Source organism: Orbicella franksi, chromosome 13 (assembly GCF_964199315.1).
Source record: "Orbicella franksi chromosome 13, jaOrbFran1.1, whole genome shotgun sequence".
Classification (NCBI taxonomy): Eukaryota; Metazoa; Cnidaria; class Anthozoa; order Scleractinia; family Merulinidae; genus Orbicella; species Orbicella franksi.
The window spans coordinates 14,195,585-14,211,532 of NC_138157.1; the positions used below are offsets into that span (position 1 = coordinate 14,195,585).

Genomic DNA, 15,948 nt, shown 5'->3' on the forward strand with positions numbered 1-15,948 from the left:
AGAGGAATCATCACGCCCACACCCACCTAACGGCCCTCTTGGGCAGTCCGCAGCGACTAATTCGCTACGTTTTTAGAACATTTAACATTTTATACATACCAGCTGTAAGTTTTTCTTGATGTTCGTTTGTTAAGAAAGGAATTTTAGGCATGTTATGTTCAAATGACGAGGACGAAAAGCGAATATACGTGTATTTTTTTTAAATAACAAAAATTAAAGTGTCACCGGTCGATCGATTGAAGAAAAGGAAAATAAAATAAATTGATTGAAGCTGCGAAGAAGATATCGCTCTCATATTTGTGTGATTTCACATAGTGGGGCATAGATATGGTATGGGTTAAAAAAATAACAAAATCACAACATATTTACCTGTCCTGTAATGACAAAGGAAGATCAGGAATAACGACTGCTGAAAGAACCCGATATATAGCAAAGGGCAAGAAAAAAAATCGTGTTTCCGGAACGAAACCTAGTGACTTTAGGTCTGAATACGTCAGCAGAAACAAGAGAAAAACTTGTTTCGTGAAAGTAGCCTACTATTCTGTCGACATTTGGTTTTTTACGTCAGCGGAAACAAGGCAAAAACGTTTTTCCGGAACATAACCTTGTATTTCCGTGAACGTTTAGGTCTGATTACGTCGAAGGAAATCTAAAAAATTCAGATTTCCGGAACGTTACCAAGTGTTTCCGTACATGTTGACATGAAGTTATGCTTGCGGAAACACTTATTTCCTTCAACTGAAACCTGGCGGAAACATGTAAAAAAGTGGTACGGTTCCGCTGTGACCGCAGCAACGGAAACACGAGTAAACGCCACCAAACCGCCAGCGGAAACGCGTGTCAACCGTCGTGTTTCCGCGACGGTTTCACATATTTCTACCACGTTTCCGTTTACGGATTCTTGATATTTCGTCCTGTGGTAATCGAACACTTCCAGCACTTTTAAAACAAAACGTGTGTTAAAAAACCAGTTAACGTCGGAGAAACTCTGGCTTCAGGGACTTTTTTATACGTCAAATTTCAATATTGCCGAGTTGTAATTGAAACAGCTTGGAATGTCGTCAATCACGAATTTGCTTCAATTGATTCCAATGCTCAAGATTTTCTATGGTCAATGATGGCCGATGAGCATTGGTATCATAGTCTAACCAAGAAATTGCCCTTCACGTATTTATAGTCATCTTGAAGCATGTCATAGTAATGTGCAAAAAAACATTCTACAGTTTTCTCGAACCTTAGCTGTTTTGGCCAATAATCTCAGGACCATATTCCCCATGTTTTTAGAAACTGCTCCCATCGATTTTGTCTTTATTACTCATGTCAGAGGTAAAGCCACATTTGTACTTGAAGGGTTTGTACTATCCAATGAGTCTTAATGGTGCAAGGTCTCCAATATCCCATCTGAACTGTCATTCTTTTAGTAATCTCAAACATAAATAAACAACAGTATAGTCAATTACAAAATAACTGAGCTACTACGCGCGCTCTCATTGGTCGATAGGTGTGTTTAGATGAGAGTATGTAAACTCGGTTGTGATGTTTTAGATTCGCGCGTATTTTTGACAATTATTTTGTGAAAGCAATAAAGCACTTTTTCCGTGTTTACATAGCCTCATCTAAACACTAGGGGGATTGGGAGAATTCTCGAAAGTTATGCAAACCCGACACGTAGTAGAGGGTTTGCATAACTGTCTCGGATTCTCCGAACTCTCCTCGTTATTTCTTTGACATTAAATGTTACGCTTTGTCCAGTTCACAAAGGCTAAAAGCAAGTTCATTATTTTATTCACATTATCTCTCAAATGAGAAGACTTCGTTCTATTTTACATGTAAATGAGGCAAGTGCATTGGTGCTAAGCCAGTTAAAAAAAGTAGAGAACATTTGATGTTATTATATCTTGTTACACTTTCTTTCCCTTGTACGCTTCGGCAATTTTCATTGCGCGGCTGGCTTTTTCAGCGGCTTTTCTGGCTTGTAACATTAGTTCTTGAGCTGCAGCTGCGGCATGTTTGGCTTCCTGGGCAGCGGTTATTGCCGCCTCTTCTGCAGCATGGGCCATGGATTCGTCTGAAGAAACAGATTAAGATTTCACAGATTAAGGGTGCGTTCCGCTGGAGTGGCTGGATCAGGATCAGTGATCCAAGATCACTCGGATCATGGTGCATCAAAGGAAGCGATGAATCCATGACAAGAGTGAATTCATCGGTTCCTTTGATGTACCATGATCTGAGTGATCTTGATCCTTATCCTGATCCAGATCACCCCAAAGAAAAACACCCTTAGATTACACAGATTACACAGATTAAGATTACATAGATTAAACTGATTTTAGAAGATTTTATAGATTGCTGCGTGACCTGAGAAGTTGACTGACTTATCATAGGACTTCTACACCCGGTTTAGTTCTGTTTGAAAAGGCATTGCTTAGAATGAAAAAATAGGAAGAAAGAAATGTAAATAAAATGCAAATACATCCTCACCAGTCCTCCGATTAGGGCAGTTGTGCTCATCTTTGTTGTCATTGCAGTCATTTATGTTGTCACACACCCAGGTCAGCGGTAAGCATTTCGCACCTTCGTCACAGGAGAGCTTGTTAGACTCACAGACTTTTGGAAAACAGCGTGGGAAAAACAAAACAGCAAGTGTTAAGTTAGGTAGAGACACTTGATTTATACCTTAAATAACATTGAATATTGAATAATTTGCTGAAATAATATATTAATAGATAATAATATGAACAATTTAAAAATGTTTAAATAATTGAAATAATTGAAACAATATGATGACTCCTTCAATTTCTTTGAGTTGCTATCTTTCATCGGTTGCTACAAATAAACAAAGTTTGGAATGACACCATACAAGAAAAAGTGAACCTGTACTCTAAAAAGCCACCACAATTGGTCGTAATTTGTACGGCAAGCTCGGCAACGCAACTCAAGTTGATGAAATCTTTTATGTGATGTAGGTTGACAGACATTAGTAGATTTTCGAAATAAAGGAATGAGGCAGTAGAAACGACTGTTGGTTATCTGCAGTGTATAGCAACTAAAGTTCGCTTCGAATTGTTGCTGAATAGAAGAACGAAATAAGCTGTTTCAGGCTAGTTTGGTAAGAAAGACAGAAATATAATACTTGAAACTTCTGATTGTGATAATTAAAGAGCGACAAGCTCTAGTGTATTCCATAGCTACGAGAGCTAATAAACAAGCCGAATACTAAAAATGTGCTAAGTTATTCCATATTGCCAAGCATTTTCTCTTGATATTACTTATTGAAGTGTTAACTTACAGTACTGTGAAGAAGTAATGTAAACGAATTTCGTCGAATTTCGCTTTTTGTTCTCACAAATTTCGTCGAAATTTCGATAAGATTGTTCCGAATATTCGTAAACCACTAATGTCTTTCGAAACGAAAATTCGCCGAAATGGAACGGCGAATAGTGCACGCATGTTGTCATAACCACCTACCAGTATTGAGAGGGCAATTTTTCTCATCTGTGCCATCTTGACAATCATTCATGCCGTCACACAATGAACTCAGAAGTAGACATTTGTCACCTGCGTCACAGGAATATGTACTTCTAGGACATCCTAAGAGTTAAAATAAGCGAATTATGATTATATTTAGAATCTTCATTAAAGTTCCGTACTTTAGAATTTACCATCTTAACAGCCTTTTGCGAGAACTGATTGATTAGGTTAGTAGCTCGACGCTTCCAATTAATCTTTAAGAAAAACGTGTAGACTGCTATCGTTTAACAATAATCTATACAGGTGTGAAAACTGGGTATAATCGTGCCTGAAAGGATGCTAGCGCTTCGCTGGACCAGTATGAAAATGGAAAGGAACACAATTTTTCAGGCCCGTGAGAATTCGATTGTGGCAACAAGGGTTTGCATGGAAAATTATTTCATTGAAATTTTTTTTAGATACAGTCCTCCAGTCTAATGATGAGAAATAACTACAAGAGTTGCAAGAAACGTCCTAGTACATATATAGTATAGAAGACTTGCATACCAAACCATAAAATTCGTCCCATAGTTTCGTTCTTGGATGCATTTTTCTGAACCACCTTAGAATATCACCCTTGGCCGTAAAACTTTCTAAAGATGCATTTAAACATACATATATTTTTCAGATCGCTTACCACCGACAGTGGATCTGTTGGGGCTGTCTATAATGTCCTGAGCTTTTCCAATTTGCTTAGCACTGGCTGCGAAAAGAAAAATCAAGATCTCGCAATGCGGCAAGCAAGAAATTATGAAATTTTACAACAATGATATTAACAACAACAACAACAACAAGAAAAAATAACATAATTGTAACAATTGATTCATGCTTTAGTGTACACGCACGCGGGAAGTTTGGAGAGCACGAGAGACGCGTAAAAGTTGCTCGGGACGAGGCCGAGAACAACTCTTCTTTCTTGAGTGCACTCCAAACGTCTCACTTCCATCATAGCTTCATGATGTACATGCAGCTTAAACACGAATCAATTGTTTTATCGCATTGCCAGTGAAAATAAATCTCTCTGATGAAGCGAAGTTAACTTTGCTCACACCATAGGGCTCATCATTAGATTATGATCGCATAAAACTCCCTTATACTTCCGATACTTACTCGCGATACTTGATAGAGCGGCTTTGCTTGCCATGTCATATTTGGATTTAAACTGAAATGTGTTGTCCGATACAAAACTGCGAGAGATGTCAAATTTTAAAATATGTCTATGCTATTGCCTCTACCTCCCAGCACGTATCAGCTGCAAGCGACAACGAATACCACAACTTAACATCTTACTTCGACTAGCAAGGCAGCCGAGCAGGAAATCATTATGGCCACAAACTTGTTTTTCTCAGTATCACGGTTATGAGATCTCAGCTTACTATATGAAGGAATGTTCGTTTCTTTGCCCGTGAAGCAATTCCTTTCATCAAGTTTATCGTCACAGTCATGAACTCCATCGCAGATCCATTTCAAAGGGATACACTTATTTCCACCCTCGCATCTATAACGATTAATCGCACAAGTGCCTGTGAATAAACAAAGCATTGCACACTCAATTGAGTAAAGTAGTTAGTACATTGTTTTACTAATGTCTTTTAATTCGTCTGTCAAACAAAAATCCGCGTGTGTAACTCTTTTAATTTTACGTCTTTACGGGGTGTTTAATGAAAAAAGTCGGCCTGTGAATACCGGAAGAAAAAAGGAGATGTCTGCAGGTCTGTTCAATAATAGAAGAAACACAACAGCACATGCAATTTATACATTCTCAAAACATATCAAAATAAATATCGATTAAGCCTTATCAACTGGTAGTAGCATAATAATCCCAACTTTAAGGCGGGTAACGTGAGCGTGACCAATTCCCCTCCTTATCTACTTATATTGACAACAACAAGATATTGCACGGTCAATAGGGGGGTAAAGGGATGTTGGCATACAAGAGAGTCAGGGTTCTCCCTCCATGAGAAACGGAAGAAAAGTGAATCGAAATTTACAGTGATTCGAAAGGTTAGGCGAATCTATCCTGCCTACAGAATATTATGATTTCTACGCTGTTGAACTAAGCATAACTGTGAGAATTACTCTTTGTAAGGAAATAAGTATACATTAGCCAACTTCTGCTAAAATGCGACATGTTCCATTCTACACGGAATGCATTACCTTTCCCAGGGTTTTCTGTATGCGTTCTGTCCCTCACGTAAACATTGCCATCTAATATAGAACATGGAAAAGTTAGCAGTGAATTCTTATCCACTTAAATCTAGCTGTTAGTAGTTCTCTCGTGACAATGAATCGTATCGTGATGTAACACCTTCCGTTTGTAAGCTAGTAATTCGTGCATTTCTAAAAAGAAAAACCTTGCTTTATAAATTAAATCAATAATTAGATTATAAGCTCGAGAATTCTACCGCGTGATAGTTGACGGGCTGACGAGAGCGAATAATCTAATTGTTTTAGTATAAATCTACTAATAGCTCAGAACTTTATCTGAATCCTCTTGACAGACAGTTCGAAAACACAAAGAAGCCGCCGCCAGTTTGTTAACAAGCGCACACTGTTGGGCTACTCACTATCTACAACAGAATAGATAGTGAGTAGCGCAGCCAATCAGAGAACGACATTCGCGTCAGAACACTAGGAGATTTTTACTAAAGGGACGTATTAAAAATACCCTATGATCTGTTATCAAGTCGAGCTTATCTGAAAAGAAAAATTCCGAGGTCTTTCGCCGGAAAATAGTGTTCAGTTATAAACTTCTACCTTATTAGTAGATATTGACTTTTATTCACCTGTGGTTCCTGTGACAGCAATAGACAGTACGAACGTCAATACGGCCCAATGCATCATCAAATAAAACCTATATTGACCTATGAATAACAGAAGGCATTGCTAACGGCAACTTGAATGAAAGAAAATGGGCGCCGTCTTAAAATACATTAAATAAAAAGCTGCGTTCAAGTTTTAAAAGCCATCTTCAAAATCGGGCTACATGAACTTTGTTAATAAGCTACGTAATGCATGTAGTCGAGCAAAAAACAGAAAATCATTTATACCGTTCAATTAATATCTTCATGTATAATAATAATGCACATTTCAAAAAGGTGAACCGGCCGGGAAATAGAAAAAGTCGGAACTATTTCGGGACCTCCACTGACGTGTGAAAATGGCTGCTCGTTTCCATTCGAGATTGAACTCTACATGACGACCTGTAAATTAGTTCAGCAAACCAGAGATATCACCCGCTAGTATTTTTAGCAAAGGCCTGGCTGATCTAAACTGAGGGACGTGTTAATCGGTGATGTTGGGCTATGGTGATCCTATGACTTTAGAGAGAGTTTGACTCAAGGTTTATTCCTCGTTAGACTATCGAGAAGAGTCTGGGTGAAGACTACCTGGTTTAAAACTGGTGGCCAGATTGTATGAGCAGGTAGTTATCGCGCTAGAAAAGATGAAGCAGTTTCTAATAGTAAACATGAGTTAAGATGTTGTTTTCATCTACAGTTAGAAGCTCTTAACTTTCTGATAGTGCTATAACTGTAGTGCGCAAAATGAAAACCAAGCAATTTTGCCATTGAGAGAATTCAAAAACTATGTAAGCTTCGACAACTTGCTTTAGCTGAATGCGCCATGCATAAACCGGATAAGCAATAACTTAAAATAAATAGACATTTCCTTGCGTAACGTATGCCAGAATGGTTCGATTTCTTTTGTTCTAGCAGCAGTAAAACTATCAAAATGACACAAGCCAGATTTTATCCGTTATCTTATTTATCGGTTTTAACGATTATTTTTAGTGCAATGACTAAAGCCATGCAGGAGGCGGAGCGCATCTTAAAAAAGACATTTTACTTCGACAGTATCGGTAAATTTTGAAGTTAATTGAAATTTAAAAGGAAGAGAATAACATACGCATACACACAGCAAAATTTCCACTTACATTAGCTCGCAGAAAACGCAAATCACCACATGTTGTACGCGACGAGAAGTCTCGTTGACCTGTACATCGATGGTAATCGCAAATTAAGATATTTCCTTCTCGGCCAGTTTACATTTCCAAGAAAAGAACTTTAAAAACAGTCCTCAATAAATATTACATCAAAGCGACGATTTCTTACCTTAAAAAGCCTAAAAAGGAATCAAAGTTCCTTTTTCCGAGAGTATAGTGCAAGATTCGATAAATTTGATATTAATCTGTTATGCATACGTTATTTCCCTGACGTTCTGATATGAATTTCTGACGGATCAACAGGTGGTTATATAAGTAGAATAAAGGACCTCTTCATTATCCCGGGGAGTTGGTTTAAGGGGTCATAAGCACAATAATTGCTCATTACTCAGTCGGAAGTTGCTGAACACCAAAAAATATTTCAGTCTTATTTAAAGAGTATATTATTTATTTTCAAGACATTACACAGTTTTTACTTTAATACTGAAATGGCGAGTTATCTCGACTCCGGAAGACTGAGGATATATCTCTACTGTAGACCTTATGAAGTGGACCCTCTCGTCGACAGTCGCGCTTGAAATGCTCTATCCAATATGCTGTTGCAAAAGAAGCTCACTACAGGTTCATGGCACGATCATCTGACCCTTGAAACATGCTTGAAATAATCGAGACACAACTTAGCAGGCAGAACAAATCTGGTCTTTTGTTTGTGGGTAAATTGAGATACGTTTTGTTCTCTTTCAGCGTTTACATGTATGACAAGAAGACAAAATTGAATGAAAACTACACCTTTCTAAGTCGTATGTTGATTCACACGTCTTACCATAGCTTACATATGTGACTGCATTTATGAAAACCATGTCAGTATTCCGCACCAAAAGAGGCATATGCACTTTGATTTCACAACTCCAAAAGGCTTTAAAATCACTATAAGCATCGAAAAAAAGTACAGAGAGGAGAGCAAGAAAAGGAAGATAAGAGAGCGGAGTAAAAAAAAAAAAAAAAAAAATACTGATATTCGTTTTAATGTTTATATTGTCTACTTTGGAGAGTAGGCGCGATCTTTTTAACACTGTTTTCAAAAATCCAGACACGTATGCAAGGCTACTTATCATATTGGAACAAGGAAGTACCGTTTACCATGATGATCTCGAATTTTCAAGTGCACTGCATGGCATGAAACGACCACGGCGCGCTTGCAACATGAAGCTTTTGATTAAAAGTTTAAACGCACCGCAAAACCTAACAGTGGTGTTATGCTTGATTGCGCATGCGAAAAAAAATAACATTTTATTGATAATAATTGTACGTTGACGGTTTAGCTATTATCCTTTACTCGCGACATGTACTTTATTTGACAACTTAACAGCTAATCAAGCGCAAAAATTGAATTAAAGAGAGCAACCTATAAGAGATTCTTCGTACAATGGAGCCTGCTTGGGGTTAGGTTTAGGTTAAACTCTCAGAAACTTTTCATGCAAACCTTGTCTGTTCTTTGACACTCACGGCATTGCAATAGGTAGATTAGGAGCTTGTCGACGGCGTTCTACGCCTCGTCCTGGCTGACAGGTCGACCGCGGCTCGACACTCTGACAACCTTCGAGTATATCACAATAGGTTTTGCTCGCAAAGAGTATATAGTGAAGCCACCAGCGGTAACTTAGTTTATGACAGTATTCTGAAAAAAACTTTGGTATGCTCTATGTTAATGTGATTGGGGTTTAAAACAATGCGATGCAAACGCTTACTTGAACAAAAAAAAAAACAAAAAAAAAACAAAAGACACGTAGCCGAAAGGTACTGTACGGGAGCTATACGAATGCGCAATAGAAACTCGCAGTACTGTGGTGTGGTTGAACGTAAGCCTTTGGTAATTCGCCGTTTCCACATCCCCCATAATAGACCTTGTTTGCCCCCCAAAATTCTGCATAACCTTTGTTTCCCATTTCTCCTGGGTATTACAGTCGTCCCAAGAGAAACTGAAGACAATGCTTATGCAAAATTTTGGGGAGCAAACAAGGTGCATTATGGGGGATGTGGAAATGAAAAATAGGCCAGGACTACTGTTTTTAAGGAAACTGATACTTCAACGAATCATTTTGCTACATAAACATTGTCTGAATGGCGTTCACCGCCACTTCCTCTGCTTTCGCTGCAACTTTGATGGTCTGCAAGGCCCATAATGCTCTCTTGACCGAAATATCCTGGGCCTTTTGTGCTAGTTCCGAGATCTCCAGGGAGGAGCGCGCAGCCTCAGCTGCAGCGACAAGTGCGGTGGTCTGGGCCGATGTTGCCTGCAACAGTGCTAAGGAATAAATACAACCATTAGATGGATTTCAATTGGGTATCTTAAAACTAAGGGAAGTGGTCAAAACTATTATACATGTAAGGGACCCACTAGAATAACTTGAGACTACTGTCTCTTTCTATAGCCCCCTACCCTTATCCAGATACCAACGGTTTCTTTTATAACCCCCCCCCCCTCATCCCTTGGCAAGTGACCCATGGTCTCTGCTACAGCCCACCCCCCCTCCCTTGACAAGTTACCCATGGTATCCTTTATAGGCCCCCATTCCTTCACAACCTACCCATGGTATCTTTCATGACTCCCCTCCTCCCTCAAAAAAAAAAAAGTGAGCCACGAGAACCTCTATCTACTGCTAACCTATGGTCTCTTGCTTAAAAGGACAAGACCAATCACTCCGGCCAATCACAAAGGACACACACAATCCAGCGAACCAATCAAAACTCGAAGTAATTACATGTAACTGACGTAAAGCGCGGGAAAACGAGCGCGAGCGAGTCATGATTGGTTTTGGTTTTACTTCTGATTGGATGAAAAAATATTGTGAGATTTTTAAGGCCCAGTTCATACGTCGCATTTCTGCCGAGTCGAATTCAATTCAATTAAGTGCGGCAGAAATGCGACTGTCGATTCATACGTCGCACTTGTGTCGCACTTAATTCAAAATTTGTACTGTCGGGTATATCGGCCAGCGGAAAATGTTTTAAACGGAGGGTATTCAATATGGCGGACGAAAATACTGAGCGACGAAGGACTTTAATTTTGCGAAAAATTGACCGCCAATGGAACGAGAAAGAGAAGGCTGACAACGGAGCAGTATGTGTTGCAACATGTTCAGGTTGCATTGGGTCGAGAATGGCCAAGTTTCCTCTTTTTCTTTGACGGGAAAACATTTACGCATGCTCAATACATTAACATAATGTATGCATTACATTCGACACGGCAGAAATTCGACGTCTGAATCGGTGTCGCATTTCTGCCAGATAATGCGACAAGACCAGTCGAACGTGCGGCAGAAATGCGGCAGCCGATTCAGACGTCGAATTTCTGTCGAATTTAATTCGTTGAATTGAATTCGACACGGCAGAAATGCGACGTATGAACCGGGCCTAAGTCAATCGTGTAGCGTAGTTGATGCGGAACCAATTAAATTTCGGCAGCTCAAATGAAAAACGCTCTATTGTTAGGTGTTTCAGTTCTATTATTTAAGAGGGAGCAGAATTTCCCTACAACCTTTGTAATATGTTCTGTTACACATGTCATAGCACATATTATATGTCATTGCCCATGTTTCCTTTTAAAACCGTACTTGCAACATCAATTGACAGTAATCATGAGTTATTTAACCCTGGAATGACTCTCACCTGCTCGTGTTAACTTCATGTCATGTGATGATAAGCTCTTTTTGTGACTTATTCGATTTTTCTTTCCTTTCCCGTAAAAATGCTCATAGGTGTGGTCTAGACATTTGAAAAATAAAGAAGTGTTGTTATATATTTTTATGCACGATTTTACTAATAGAAATAACGAAAGATTGCACTAATAATAAGAAAAATAAAGTTCCCAGCTTAAGGAGTCGCTATTTTCGGAGAAGAAACTGTTTGCTGTTGCTGAGGGTCTGGATGGAGATGCTGACATCTCAGTTAACAGAAAACTTTCTGCCAATTTCTCAGCTGTTGGTTAAAACTTTCATTCCATTAACCTGCTATCATTTAACCTTGAAGCTCCCATATCTCAACTATCAGTTAAAAAGGTAGGTAGGTAAAGTCTGCGTACGAGCCAAGTGGCCCATCAGGCCGGAGCTTATCCCTGTTTCTGTAGCATGAAGCCACTAGGAGTATTACCCCCCTCCCCTGGATGGGATGCTAGTCCATCGTAGGGTTACCTCCAGCATTAAGCTCGCCGGTACCTATTTATATACCCTCGGTGGAGAGAAGCACCGTGGGAGTAAATTGTTTTGCCCAAGAACACAACAAAATGTTCCCAGCCAGGGCTCGAAGCCGGACCGCACGATCCGGAGACGGGCGCACTAACCATGAGGCCATCGCGCCACCCTATCGGTTAAAGAGCGCGTTATTTTTTAGGTCCAATTCTAAGCTGTCAGTTAAACCCTTAGGCTAGCCAGACCCTCCAAGTGGTGAATCAGTTTGGGTAATCAGTCCACTCTTGTACGATCGAATAATTAGAAGTACAGTGAAACCCTGCCTTACGGTCACTTCGTTAATACGGCCACATTTTTTTTGTCCTGGCGAAACGCCCATACCTTTTTTTTTTTTATGAGAAAACCACGTTAATGCGACCACCCCATTAATACGGCCAACGGCCACATTCTGAAATCCCAACCTGTATAATCCTTAATAATTTTACCCCGTTTATACGGCCACTTAAACCAGTTACGTTCATCTTTCCATTGTTAATATTGTATGCACTGATTGAAGCTTCAATTTTTTTCAAAATAATATGTGCATTCCGGATGCTTGTTATAGAACAGTCGTTAGTTGTGATATATATGTGTGACGTCACTCGATTTAGACCAGTCATGAAATATGACCCCATCTCGTTAATATGGTCAAATTTGCAGGACCAGTCGGTGACCGTATTAACTGGGCTCCACTGTACAAAGATGTATCTACCGATTTTAAAACCAGCTTGATTCATTACAGCGCCATCGTTTTTTAGCTGCAAGAGCTCAGTGCAAATAGGTTTTGGCAGAAACGTCTGTCTCAAACTTAGCTTTGGGATGCAGATAATTATGTTACCTTTTATGGCGTTAATCTTTTCATACCCTTGTCCAGGTGGAGGTCGAAAGAATGGTGATACAATAGCTCTGCTCTCTGTGTGATCAAAGATACGAATTAGTAAATAGCTTAGGATAACAATCGATCATTTCAAAAGATAGAAATAGTCCAACATTACCAGAAACATTTGCTGGGTGGACAAATTATAAATGGCTGTTTTGAGAACGGTTTTGGTTCAGAAGCGTAAAAGGTTACGTTAAAATGCTGACAGGTATTATTCGTAATAGTAGCTTACATCTTTTTGATCAAAATCCACGATATTTAGCGTAAAGGAAGGACAGATCAGGAATATTTATATTTACGATCTTTTCTTCCATCATGAACTTCGATCAACCAGCGGTAAACTACCACTAACCATAGTACCTTTCTGTATTGTCGCGTAAGTTTTATGTTTTTGAAGGGCAACCAGCTGTAAGTTAAATACAGGAAAAAAATGCTACACACGATCCTTCAGTCTTAAATGAGTAAAAGTAAGATCCGCATACAAGCCAAGTGACACAGGACCGCTCGATCCGGTCAAACGAGCGCACCAACCATAAGGCCACCGCGCCTCCTACCTTCAGTCTTACATACCACGTTTGAAATCAGGGCGACACATTGTCAAAATGACTCAATGTATTTTTCATCACTACATGTAACTACACAGCCATACACTCTTTTTGTTTTATAAGAATCTTTTTTATACGAATATTGAGACTAAAATTGGCGAAATTTTGAGAACATGTTAAGCATATAGTCAAGGCTGAGATTTTTTTAACAACACTTTTTCATTCTGAAAATAGAACCACATAAAATATGAAACATGGTGCGTTCTTTTTCATACATCTGGTATTTCAATTCCTGGTCACACCCGTTGCATTTAACTGAAGTACATGCACTATACTCTGTAATGTAAGAATGTACAGAAGAGTATTTTCAGCCTAAAGTCGGCGGAAAATAAGAACATCCAGCCTGGGCATAAAACACACATTCTTATAAAAAAACGTGTAGCCTGACATAGATAACCAAGTCTAAATAAGTATGAGTAATCAAATTTAGGAAATAATTTCACTCGCACGTTGTCAAAATTCTAATAATTTGAGGGAAATTACTTGAATTTTGACTAAAACTAAGTGAAAGTATTTCTTAATTTCATGATTATACCATTTGATTTACCTTTTAATATCATGGGTGACAAATTACCTTTACAATCGTGGGTGTTTGACTGTTATCAAGAAATTTCGCACCAAACGTTACCATGCCAATTTTGTAATTTCGCGGGTGAAATTATAAATCAACGCTGAAATTTTGCGCCAAAAGTAAGGAGCAATTTGTCGTCCATGATATCAATTAGAGACAACAGTGTGGATATATTTAATTTACCTGCAGTGTCTTTCAACAGCAGTATAAGCACAATGGAAGGCAACAAGACGGGTACACTGAGTTTTGTTGTTATCATTCTGTTGACCGACGATGTACCTAAGGATACCCAATCTAATTCAAAGAAACAACAAAGAAACAAACGGATTGGGAATAATAGTTTTTTTAGCTCGCCTAGTGTGTAGTTTAGAAAAGAAACGGTTATTGGCAACTGACGTTTTGCCAACCTATCACGCGATAGAAATCTCGAGGCCATAATCTGATTGTTGAATAGTATTTAACATTTAAGGTCATTCCTCACATTTGCATTGCGCATCCTTACTGCGCATAATTTATGGCGTCATTAGCGCGCGCTCGTGCACGCGCATATTGAAAACATGACGAATTTGCCTTGATATTGAGCTCTGTCAGTTGAAAAATGGCTCCAGTTCACCAACGAGCACGGGTACCCCAATTTTTTTCCAGTCATTGTAATCAACTAATCATAAGCTTTGCGTAAGAAAAGACTGATTTAATTTCTATTGCTGAAAATTGAATAAATAAGAAAAATAACAGATACACTGTGGTCTTTTCTATTTTGCAATCGGTAACCACGTCAAGAAATTTGGTTCAAATTTTAAATCAAGGATTTAGCTTTCTGTCTGAATCAAACTTAAACGTTTATTTGTGTCCGACAAAATGTATTGACCGTAGTTTAATGAGTGTACTTATGAGTCTGGGGGCACAAAGATTTTACAATTACTGGGAATGCGTTCTTATAATAAGCATTAAATAATGCCAAAATGGGGCATTTTCAATGCCTCACTGCTCCTTAATGAGCATGGGCACCCCCTTTTTTAATTTAAAAATTGAAGTTATCATATGACAAATATTTAGTGGACAAAGTTTGAACAAAAATCTATTGTCAAGTCTATTTCAGAGGAATTACCTTAAACAAATTTTACCTAAGACCGTGCTGAAATGCTGTGAAATAAGTCATTGTTTAGGGCCCGGATGAGAGTGTTGGAATCTCACAATTTCAGCTCAATTCAATTTCAATCGTTTCAAAAGCATTATTTACAAATACCTGGTACACCAAACCAAGGAAGTCGGTAAAAATTAGTACCTAAAAACGTAGGTGGAGTGGAAACTTTATTCCAATATAGATATATCAACATTTATTGAAAACTGGATCATTGGATAAAGCAGTTTAAGAGTTTTCATCATACTATTCGTTACAAATATGGTAAGGGTAGGAGTAATTTTTCTGGGTGTTTTCACTTTTATTTTATTTTAGTTTTCTATTTTTTGTGAGCGTTTTTCATAAAAACAATTATTCCACTCGCGCTTGTTGGATATCCAACGCGTGCTCGTGGAATAATTGTCAAATAATCAAACGTTAGAAAAATCCTGAAGAGACGAATGTTAACTTAAAGTGCCTATGAAGTAAAAAATAATTGCTGCTGATTTGAAAGGCTTTTCAAAGTAAAGAAGAATGGCGTTCTCCTTTTTGGAATATCTTTTTTCGTTTTAGAGATATTCACGTTTTTGTATTATAAGTGATGACGTCATACGTGGTTCCACTAAAACAGTTCAATACTCAATCAAGAATATCTCTAGAAATATTAAAGCAGTGTTCTTTAAACTTGGCACCAGAAATGTACATCACAAAATAAACAAAATGACACCCGTCGTGCCGTTGCCATGACAACAGTTATGCCGCTGGTCTCGTTTTAATTAAAACTAACATTACCAGATTTTATCTTAAACAAGGATCATCCACTCCCAACAATCTAATGGGGGAGAGTTAAGACAATATGGGAATCATGTGTGTTCCCAGCAAGACCCTCTGTCCCTTTTCGAAGGGTTGCAAACTGGCATATTTGGTTTTTCACCGAAAGAGACTGGAGCCAAAAGTGTTGCCATGGCAACAACACAGAAGGTGTCATTCTGTTTCTTTTGTGATGCACATTTGTGGTGCCAAGTTTGAAGAACACTGCTCCAATATTTCTAGAGATATTCTTGATTCAGTGTTTTACTGTTCAAGTGGAACC

General features: G+C 38.6%; 2 protein-coding genes across 2 annotated transcripts; both read right to left on the reverse strand.

The window, feature by feature from the left end:
* Positions 1–1,780: 1,780 nt before the first annotated feature.
* Positions 1,781–8,015, reverse strand: LOC145465612 (uncharacterized). The gene is made up of 9 exons (XM_081449390.1): positions 7,623–8,015; positions 7,445–7,503; positions 6,297–6,374; positions 5,668–5,718; positions 4,887–5,033; positions 4,148–4,213; positions 3,469–3,591; positions 2,482–2,607; positions 1,781–2,068 (listed from the first exon to the last, which is right to left on the reverse strand). The coding sequence occupies exons 3-9, from the start codon at positions 6,352–6,354 to the stop codon at positions 1,902–1,904; spliced, it is 738 nt and encodes a 245-aa protein (XP_081305516.1). The 5' UTR covers positions 6,355–6,374; positions 7,445–7,503; positions 7,623–8,015; the 3' UTR covers positions 1,781–1,901.
* Positions 8,016–8,929: 914 nt separating this feature from the next.
* On the reverse strand, positions 8,930–14,451 carry LOC145465677 (uncharacterized). The gene is made up of 4 exons (XM_081449448.1): positions 13,919–14,451; positions 12,518–12,592; positions 11,123–11,218; positions 8,930–9,758 (listed from the first exon to the last, which is right to left on the reverse strand). Exons 1-4 carry the CDS (start codon positions 14,169–14,171, stop codon positions 9,556–9,558), a joined length of 627 nt encoding a protein of 208 aa, XP_081305574.1. The 5' UTR covers positions 14,172–14,451; the 3' UTR covers positions 8,930–9,555.
* Between the last annotated feature and the right edge of the window lie 1,497 nt (positions 14,452–15,948).

Excerpts from the sequence above, each read along its gene's own strand:
- LOC145465612 (XM_081449390.1), bottom strand. The coding sequence starts at position 6,354 with ATGATGCATTGGGCCGTATTGACGTTCGTACTGTCTATTGCTGTCACA. Across the intron at positions 5,034-5,667 it reads TACAGAAAACCCTGGGAAAG|GCACTTGTGCGATTAATCGT; the intron begins GTAATGCATTCC and ends GTTTATTCACAG. Across the intron at positions 4,214-4,886 it reads AACGAACATTCCTTCATATA|CCAGTGCTAAGCAAATTGGA; the intron begins GTAAGCTGAGAT and ends TTCTTTTCGCAG.
- LOC145465677 (XM_081449448.1), bottom strand. The coding sequence starts at position 14,171 with ATGGCCTCGAGATTTCTATCGCGTGATAGGTTGGCAAAACGTCAGTTG. Across the intron at positions 12,593-13,918 it reads GCTGTTGAAAGACACTGCAG|AGAGCAGAGCTATTGTATCA; the intron begins GTAAATTAAATA and ends TTGATCACACAG. Across the intron at positions 11,219-12,517 it reads AAAGATTAACGCCATAAAAG|ACCACACCTATGAGCATTTT; the intron begins GTAACATAATTA and ends TCAAATGTCTAG.